Raw genomic sequence first — 10,333 nt, forward strand, 5'->3', positions numbered from 1 at the left:
TCAATTTCCTCATCTGTGGCTTTGGTGGTTGGGGCATAAATTTGAATAACAGTCATATTAACGGGTCTTCCTTGGGGAATCGGTAGAATAAGCTAATTCATACTTATTCAGCCTCTGAAATCACTACTCTATTATAGGTAATATTAAGCTAATAGCCCACTAATAGATACAATAGAACAATCTCTAAGGAGCTTTTACTTATACTTTTACTAAGTTACTGATCACTTATATTATAATCAGATGACATGAAACAACAGATAATGATATGACAGTAGAAGTAATTGATAAAATGTGTGATGTATACAATTTTGATTTTAGATGAAATAGGAAAGCCTTTATGAAGGGTTATGAAATGAGCATTATGGAAAATCAAGATTTGAGTAGGTGAAGGGTAGCATTTCAGGCTTTAGGGTCAGGTAAACTTGGATGGGAATCTTAGCTCTGTTATGAACTAGCTGTGTGACTTTGGGCAACTTACCTTTGCTAAACAACAGTCTAGCAATCTGTAATGTGTGTTTTATTGTAGGTAATAATAGTAACAACCTTGAAGATAGTTTAAATAAATGACTGTTGTTACTAACAATAGCAACACACATCACAGATTTGTAAATTGCTGGAGATAGTGTAGAGAAGTTCAAAATTTTTGCTCTTAAAAAAAAATGAGTGTTGTACAGATAATTAAACTAGTGTTATGTGATGAAGAATGACTGAGTGGATACTTTAGATTCAGTCATCAGGAAGACCTCTCTGAGCAAATGACATTTAAGCTGGAACCTAAATGAAAGGAAGAAGCCATCCATGCTGAGATCAATGGGAATATCTTCCAGAGGTCAGCATGTTCAGGGGTCAGTAGGAGAGTGGCCTGAGATGAAGGCTAGGATTTTGGCAAGTGTCAGACCATGTAGGCCTTTATAAGTCAGGGTGGGGAGGTTGGATTTTGATGTTCAGTGAGAAAAGCCATTGGAGATTTTAAGCAGGAAAGTGAGGTAGTCCAATTTATGTTTTTAAAATACTTTGGGCAGGAGTAGAGGCAGAGAGAACAGTTAGGAAATAATGATAGTTTAGACTAGGACAATGGTAATTGGATGGAGTGAAGTAGATGCGTTTGCGATACATTTTATAGGCAGAGTGGTGGGATTTGCTAATAGTTTACATGTGAGGGAATAAGGGAAAGAAAGAAATCAAGAATAACTTCTAGATTTTTGGCCTAAGCAGATGGATAAATGATGGTTTACTGAGATAGCAAACAAGAGGAAGCAAATATTGGAGGAATTAAGAGTTCTATTGGATATGTTACATTTTGAGATCCCCATTAGATATTGTAAGGAGCTCTGATGGCTTGGGGCCTAAGGCATTTGACTGGTAACTAGAAAGTTGGTTCAAACCCACCAGCTGCTCTGCAGAAGGAAGATGAGGTGATCTACTTCTGTAAAGATTTACTGCCTCAGAAACCTAAAAGGGGTCACTATGAGTCGGAATCGACTGGATGGCAATGAGTCTGGTTTGTTTTTTGATATTAGACATTGTATTAATCAGGGTTGTAATGCAGGCGAGTTAGTTACAAGCAATAACAACCAACTATGGCTGATTTCAGCAGAAAAAAAATTGTTTATTGAAATAGTATTGGAAGTTCACAAAATTGCCAGAGAAGTTAAGTTCACCAAGCTTAGATAATGGACTATTTCAATAGGATATTAGGAACTCAAGTTCACACTGCAGAACCAGTCTGGTGAGGACACTGTTGCTGCCACTCAGAACACTGATTCCGCCAGTTGCAATCCTACCATTGCTGTCACTAGCACCCCCCTTGTTGCTCTGTTTCCTTGTGCAGTCAACCATCTCTGCAGACTCCCTAAGGGTGCATCTGACTGACTAAGCCAGGGTGCATTTCTGTGTCCTACCTGCCAGGTGTGCTGGGGAAGCACCTTTTGTCTTTCTTGATCTTTCAGATGTAGTCTCTCACAAGACTTACTTGGTCTTGTATTTTCTAAACTCTGAAAAGAGATTCTGATACTGGGCAGGAAAAATAACCATTCACAAGCATGCAGACCACAGGTATAGACGACAGACAACTGACGTAGAGATGTCAAATAAGCAGTTGGATATATGAGCCTGGAGTTCTAAGGATAGACAGAGCCAAAAATTTTGAAATATTTGGCAATTAAAAACTAAAAAATACAAACCCACTGCCATTGAGGCAATTCCAATTTATAGTGACCTCCTTTGGGTTTCCAAGGTAGTAAGTCTTTACAGAAGTGGATTGTCCAGTCTTCCTTCTGCAGAGTGGCTGGTGGATTCAAACCACCAACCTTCTGGTTAGTGGCCAAATGCCTTAGGCACTGCATCACCAGAGCTGCTTATTTGGCATTTGTTGTTGTTGTTGTTATGTGCCATTGAGTCAGACCTGACTCATAGCGACCAGGTGGTGTTTAATGCCATGGATAAGAGCACTTAGAGAAGAGAAATGGGTCCAGTCAGAGTCAGCAGGGGAGGAGGAGCCAGCCTGAGAGGCTGAGAAGGAGGGAGCGTTGAGGTAGGAAGAAAACAAGGAGAGGGTGGTATCCCAGAAGCCAGAACATGTTATAGGGAGAAAATAGCAAACTACGTCAAATGCTGCTGAGATGTTGATTAAGGTGAGACATCATGAGCAACAGATGAAGACTGATGCAATACCTTAACATTTACATAGAACATTTTGATTTTCAGAACTCTCAAATACATTATTTCTTACCCAAAGTGGTATCATTACAGTAAACAAGCATTACTGAATATATATACATGCCAGGCACAGAAGCTTATACAGAAAGCTTACAGTCTAGTATAGGGAGTCTTAAACTTTAGTGAGTAGAAGAATTCCTGGAGAGTTTGCTAAAAGACAGATTCTTGGGCTCCATTTCAGGTATTTTCCAGTACCTGTTTCTAACAAGCACTCCTAGGTGATTTGGGTGCAGACTTTCTTGGGTCACACTTTGAGATACTCTAGACCTCAGAATTATGCACAGCTTTCCAGATTCGAAGGTCCTGTATTACTGGCAAAATTGAACTACCTGTTTAGCTCTTAACTTCCAGGCAACCAAATCAAAAAGACATAATAATAATAAATTAAAATAATAAATAGTAGCTACTATTTATCAAAGCCTTATTGTTGTCTAAAGAGCTCTGGTGTCGAGTGAGTAAGGCATTTAGCAGCTAACCAGAAGGTTAGTGGTTCAAATCCACCAGCTGCTCTGTGGGCCGAAGATGAGGCAATCTGCTTCCATAAATACATATAGCCTTAGAAACCCTATGGGGATTGCTATAAGTCAAAATTGACTTGATAGCAGTGGGTTTGTTTTTTGGTTTTATTATAGTCTAGATACAATGCCAAGTGCTTTAAATTAGAACTATGAATAAATACAAAATTCACATGGTCTGTGAGAAACCTCAAATTCCCAAAAGAAACAAATATTTTATCATTTCTTAAAAAGTTTGTAACTAATAGTGGTAGTGTACATGGAGGCAGTATACTAATTTCTTTACTTAGAATATCTTACGTAGTCATTAATCAAACCCAGTGAGGTAGATAACCTTGTTTCATAAACAGGAAGCAAAAGAAATTAAGAAAATTTTCTAGCTTCATACAGCTAATACATGGTAGAGCCAGGATTTGAACCCAAAAATATATACTCTTGATCACTACACTCAACTCACTGTACATGGTACAACATGTAGAAAATAAAGGAAAATATAAAGAAGAAAATAAAAATTTACCATAGTTTAGCCATTGTTAACCATTGTTAAAAAATTCAATGTTTTTTTCTAGTCCTTTTTTTCATAACTTTAATTTGTTTCTGTTTATAGAAATAAATACATTTAACAACCTTGAAAGAGAGAAAAGAACAAAGAAGGAAACAAAATGTCTATAATTCTGGAATCCAGTGATAATCACTTTAATATTTTTATATATTTCTTAATAGGCTTGCTTTTATGCTTTTCTACATACCTGTACATTTTTTTCTTGACAATATATACAATTTCATATCCTTCATAGTATATTGGTGAGCATTTTCTTATCTTGTTAAAATTTTTCCAAAGTGTGATTTTTTTTTTCTGGCTGCATAAAATTCCATTTCATAGGTGTCCCACAGTGTAATAATTCTATTACTATTGGATGTTTAACTTTATTTACTTATTGCTTTACATAATGCTGCAATGAGTGTAAATGTTTGTTGGTAAGACTACAGGAAGAGACACTCTTCACTGCTCGTGGTAATTTATGTTGAAACAGTTTTTATTCAGGTATTTAAAATTTGAAGATGTTAATGACCTTTCCAATAATTTAATTTCTAGGAGTCTCTCCATAGGACCCCAGACTTTTAACTGACTCTATGCTTTGAACTGTTTTTCCCTTAGGATCTAAACGTTCTTCTCACAGCAATGCTTATTTTTATGGATTCTTTAAGAACAAGAGAATAGTTTTGTTTGACACTCTATTAGAAGAGTACTCTGTACTGAACAAAGACATCCAGGAAGAATGTGGCTCGGAACCCGGCAAAGTTGGAGAAGGGGACAGTGAAGAAATAAAAGCCAAAGTTAAAGTGAGTTCTTTTCCTTAAGAGACTCTGGCTTGGTTTTGTAAACAGTTTCTGTGACTGCTCAGAATAGCATCAATTTCTATGTAGTCATTGTCGAAATTAGGGGAGACTATCAAAAACACCATGACTCCTTTATAATTCTGGTATTTAGGTGGGATTACCACTATTCTCACATACTTGCTAACTACCTTGCAAGTTTTACAGAATGTCAGTGTTAAAGTTGGAAGACTAAGCCAGGAAAATTCATGTGTTCATAAGCTATTTTTAAAACAGATTTCATATATATTTCTAATATGTTTATGATCAAAGAATTCCCACAGGAAGTAAGTACAGACTTTGGCAATGGAGAGACTCGGATTTGAATTCTGATTCTGTGACTTAGTAGTTGTGTGTCTTTGGGTCCATTATGTCATCTAGTCGGTTTTTTTTTTATTTCTGCTGGTACACTCTGCTTGGCATTCTTGTTGTTGTTGTTATTGGTGCCATCATGTCGGCTCCAACTCATTGCAACTCTCTGTACAACAGAATGAAACACTGCCTGGTCCTGCACCATCTTCACAATCCTTGTTATTCCTGAGCCCATTGTTGCAGCCACTGTGTCAGTCCATTTTGTTGAGGGCCTTCTCCTTTTTTGTTGGCCCTCTATTTTACCAAGCATGATACCCTTCTTCAGAGAATGGTCCCTTCTGACAACATCACCAAAGTAGAGGAATACAAAAATAAAAAGACTAAAGCCTTACTCTCAGGGAGCTCACAATTCAAGATGGAGCCAATCATACAATCACAATCTAATATGATAATTGCTGCATGGAAGCTATGTATACTGGGTCCTGGGGGAGCACAAGAGAAGACATCTCTTAAATCTGACCTCAGAGTCTGAGAAAGTTTCTTATGAATCCTTTCCTGAGTGAGTTCAGCTGGTGCAACTATCATGATGAGTAGTTGAAGTTAAAGTACTAAGACTAAATGGGGGAGATGGACAGTGATAAGAAAACAACACAAAGTTAATAAAAAAACAGCCATTAGCATTAAGTAAAGAATCACAAAGAGAGTACACAGATAAGGCAGAAGTTTAGGAAACTGATTTATTCAGCACGTATTGCTGAATGACTGTGCACAGTGAATGGGGTTTGTAAATATGGTTTGACTTCTGGATGATGTAGAGAAGGTGAAGAGTTTCATTTTTAACAGAAATGCAAAGAAAAAACTGAAAATCTGAAATACCTCTCCTTGGAGATAACCACTATTAGTGTTATGATGACTATGTCCATAATGGCTATTACATTTAAAAATAGGCCTAGGAAACTTACTCTGCAGAGGTTTACCCTTTCAGAAACAAACAGAATTGGAACAACCTGTTTCCAAATCAGTTTAGTAAACCAGACCAACCCAAACCCAACCCACTACAACCCTGTAGGACAGAGTAGAACTACCCCATAGGGTTTCCAAGGCTATACATCTTTATGGAAGCAGACTGCCTCATCTTTCTCCCATGGGGCTGGTGGGTTTAAACCGCCAACTTTTTGGTTAGCAGCCTAATGCCTTAGCCACTGCACCACCAGAGCTCTTCAGTTTAAGTAAAAGGAGCAATTAAAAATAAGTAAAAGCTGCCTTTTTTTTTTTTTAATTGTGATTTAGGTGAAAATGTACAGAACAAATTCACTTTCCATACAGCAGTTCACATACACTTTGTCTCATGACACTGACCACAATTTACCACAATGCAACAGCTCCCCTCCTACTTCCTCCCGATAGTTACTTCTTCCCTGTGTCCATCCCTCCATGCACTCCTGCCCCCTGTGCTGTCTCCCTGTGCATAAGCAGCCCTTCTTTCTCCCATGATTGCTCTCTCTAAGGAATGTATCTACCTCAGGTAAATGTTCAACTCATATGCCTGTCTTTTGTTTGGCTGGAAACCACAGGTGTGGGTTCAATTCCAGACCTGAAGGGCAGCTAGGGGCCATAGTCTCAGCGGTTCCACCAGGCGCTATTGGACCAGCAAACCTGGTCCTCCCCCCACCTTTTTTTTTTCCCCAAATGATTTTGAGTTTTGTTCTGTTTTGTTCTACTTTGTTCTCCCTCTCTATCCAGGATCTCCTACATAGATCCCCTTCCAAGTGGATGATAGTGGTAGCCAGGCACCATCTAGTTCTTCTAGTCTCATAGTTGTATAGGCTGCAGATCAGATGGTGTACCAGTCTTTAGGACTAACTGTTCCCATGAATTTTTGGTTTTCTTCATTCTTCTTTGCTCTGGATGAGGAGAGACCCATCGTTGCATCTAGATGGCAAAAAGCTGCCTTTTTTTTTAAAGATAGTTTTATTTTGTTGTTGAGACTATACACAGTAAAACAGACCAACATTTTCTACGTGTACCATTTAGTGACATTGATTATATTCTTTGAGTTGTGTAACCATTCTCATCTTCATTTTCTGAGTTGTTCCTCCCCCATTAACATAAATTCACTGCCCCCTAAGATTTCTGTTTTAACCATTCGAGTTGCTGTTGTCACTTTGATCCTATATAAATAGTTCTTAAAAGAGCATAGTGCTCAAGGCAGAGTTTTTTTTACTAGTTAAGCTAAACTATTACTTGGTTTTAAGAAGACTTCAGGGGATATTTTTTGGTTTAAGGTTTAAAGATTATCTCAGGGCAATAATTTCAGGGGTTCATCCAATCATCATGGTTCCAAGAAGTCTGGAATCTATGAGAATTTTAAATTCTGTTCTGCATTTCCCTTCTTTTGATCAGGATTCTTCTTTGGATCTTTAATCAATGTATTTAGTAATGGTAGCCAGTTGCCATGCAGTTTTTCTGGTCTCATAGCAAAGGAGGCAGTTGTTCATGGAGGCAATTAGCCACACATTCCCTTTTTGCATTTTTATTTTTTAATTGTAATTTGGATGGAAATTTATAGAGCAACTTGATTTTCCATTCAATAATTCATACACATTTTGTTTTGTGACATTCGTTGTAGTCCCCACAATGTAACCATGCTCTTCCCATTTCCTCCCTATGTTTACCACTTTTCTTCATCCTACTTTCCTATTCCTTCTTGCCTTCTTAGCTTTATCCCTGGGTAGATGCTGCCCTTTTGATCTCGTATGGTTGACTGTATCCCCTGTGTATTAGACTGGGTTCTCTAGAGAAACAAAAACCAGCAAAGCTTATATATATATAAAGAGAGAGAAAAATTTATCTTAGGAAAATGGCTCACAAACGTATAGAAGCCAGAAAGTCCAAAGTCCCTGGAGCAAATGTCAGACTGGAGGCTTTTCCATTTCAGGGGCCGAGAAGCTCAAGGCTGGTAGGCAGTACACTGGCTGTTGACTCCAACAAATGACACATCCAAGATCTCCAGGCCGAACGGTGGACTGCTCACTCTCGGACAGTTGTAGGCAGCACAACAGAATCCCAATCCACAGAAGAATGTCTCTCTTCCCAGGATGTCCCTGGATATCCTGGAAGCAGGCCACACCCCTAGGGAAACTCCCCTTGAACAGATTGGCTACTCAGAACACAGTCATCCAGTCCCATCATGGGAACAACCACACAGAACTGGGGTCCAGCCAACTTGACACACAGCTCCAACTATCACACCCTGATATTATTGTTCACTTTATAGGCCTATCATTTGGCTGAACATTGTACCACATGGGTGAGTTCAGTTCCAGATTTGAAGGGACACATTTCATTTTTATAGAAGAAAACAGATTCTTCTCCAGGAAGTTCATGGAGGCAGTTATCCTGCAAATGCTAGGGTTATGTTATAATAGAAAGGGCCCAGGCTCCAGAGATGTGGATTTGGTTTTCATCCACTACTTACTAATAAGATGATCTTAAGCAAAACATTTTTATTTCTTAGCTTTTTTTTTTTTCCATTTCTAAAATGAAGATGATACTTCCTATCCTGTCCAGCTTGATGTTGTAAACATCAAATGAAGCAGTGCATGAATTTTATAAAATGGGAAAATGCTGTGAAACAGTAGATGATGGGTAGTATTTCTGTTCTTTTATGTAAAATTAGTATGAAAAGCAAAGAAAGTCTAGGTCTATCTAAATTGTTCACAATTAAGCAAGTCTCTTTTCTATGAAAAGTGACCCTTGTTTTAAGTTCTTTTTACTCCATTCCAGTATATCTTTTTAAATTTTTATTTTGATTTGGGTGAAAATTTACAGAGCAAATTCATTTCCACACAGCAGTTCACATATACTTTGTCTCATGATATTGACTTCGGTTTCCCACAGTGTAACAGCTCCCTTCCCACTTCCTCCCCATAGTTAACCTCTTCCCTGTGTCTTTCCCTCCCATGCACTCCTGCCCCGAGCTGTCTCCCTGTGCATACACAGCCCTTCTGTTCTCCCATGACTGATCTCTGCAAGGAGTATATCTACCTAATGTAAATGTTCAGTTCATATGCCTGTCTTTTGTTTGGCTGGAAACCACAGGAGTGGGTTCAATTCCAGACCTGAAGGGCAGCTAGGGGCTCTATCAGACCAGCAAACTTAGTCCCTTTTTTTTTCTCTCCATGATTTTGAGTTTTGTTCCACATTGTTCTCCCACTCTACCCAGGATCTCCTACATATATCCCCCTCTGAGTGGTTGACAGTGGTGGCCAGGCACTATCTAGTTCATCTGGTCTCATAGTCGTATAGGCTAAAGATCGCATGGTGTACCAGATGCTTGGACTAAGTGTTTCCATGTGTCTTTGGTTTTCTTCATTCTTCTTTGTTCTGGAGGAGGAGAGACCCATCACTGTATCTAAATGGCTGCTTGCAAGCTTTTAAGATCCCAATCACTACTTGCCAAAGTAGAATGTGGAACAATGTTTTTGTGTATTACCATGCTCCCAAGCCCACAGGTCAAACTACTTGCTCCCTCTGGGTAGCTGGCTGTGGCAATAAGTAACTACAACCTTGTCCCTTGTCAGCTTTACTGTATACCTGGGAATTCTTACAGAACATACAAATACACTTGTAGAAACATTGTCTGCCAACCCTGTACATGGTCATGGGCACACTCCCCCCTATATAAACATACCTAATAGTTCAGCCTGTGCACCCATCTATCTACCCATATATCAGTGTTTGCCTTCACTGACAACACAGTACTGTGTGTGCAAAAGGGTTCATCTTTGTTGTCTGTACCTTCCATGCACTCTCTGTGTCTTCCTTTTCCTCAGTGCCACTGTGTTGATCACTCGCATCTCTTCACCCAAATCAGTACTTGCATCTACCTATCTAACAGTGTTCCTTCCTCTCCCCTCCCACCCCTGGTAACAAACAAAGTAAATTTCCTTCCATATATAAACCTTTCCTTGACTTTTTACAGTAATGGGCCAATACAATATTTGTCCTTCTGTGATTGACTTATTTCATTCAGCATAATATCCTCCAAGTTCATCCACGTGAGAAGTGTTTTGCCAATTTTGCGTTATTCTTTAGGGTTGCATAGTATTCCATTGTGTGTGTGTACCATAGTTGGGTTATCCATTCCTCAGTTGATGGGCACCTAGGTTGTTTCCATCTTTTGGCTTTTGTAAATAGTGCTGCAATGAACATGGGTGTGCATATGTCTGTTCTTGTCCTGGCTCTCACTTCTCTAGGATATATAACTAGTAATGGAATGGCTGGGTCAAATGTATTTCTAATTCCAACTTTTTTTTTTTTTTTTAATTAGGATTTGGGTGAAGATTTACAGAGTAAATTCACTTTTCATACAGCAGTTCACATATACTTTGTCTCATGTCATTGACCAA

General features: G+C 38.7%; 1 protein-coding gene across 1 annotated transcript in view; it reads left to right on the top strand.

Moving 5' to 3' along the window:
- The window catches only part of ZMPSTE24 (zinc metallopeptidase STE24), a 53,956-nt gene that overhangs the window by 21,104 nt on the left and 22,519 nt on the right, over positions 1–10,333 (top strand). The window contains exon 7 of the mRNA XM_007952695.2: positions 4,393–4,577. Coding sequence (XP_007950886.1) covers positions 4,393–4,577 — 185 coding nt within the window. The remainder of the gene's footprint in view (positions 1–4,392; positions 4,578–10,333) is intronic.

Source organism: Orycteropus afer, unplaced genomic scaffold (assembly GCF_000298275.1).
Source record: "Orycteropus afer afer isolate SDZICR_OR568_19922 unplaced genomic scaffold, OryAfe1.0 scaffold00355, whole genome shotgun sequence".
Classification (NCBI taxonomy): Eukaryota; Metazoa; Chordata; class Mammalia; order Tubulidentata; family Orycteropodidae; genus Orycteropus; species Orycteropus afer.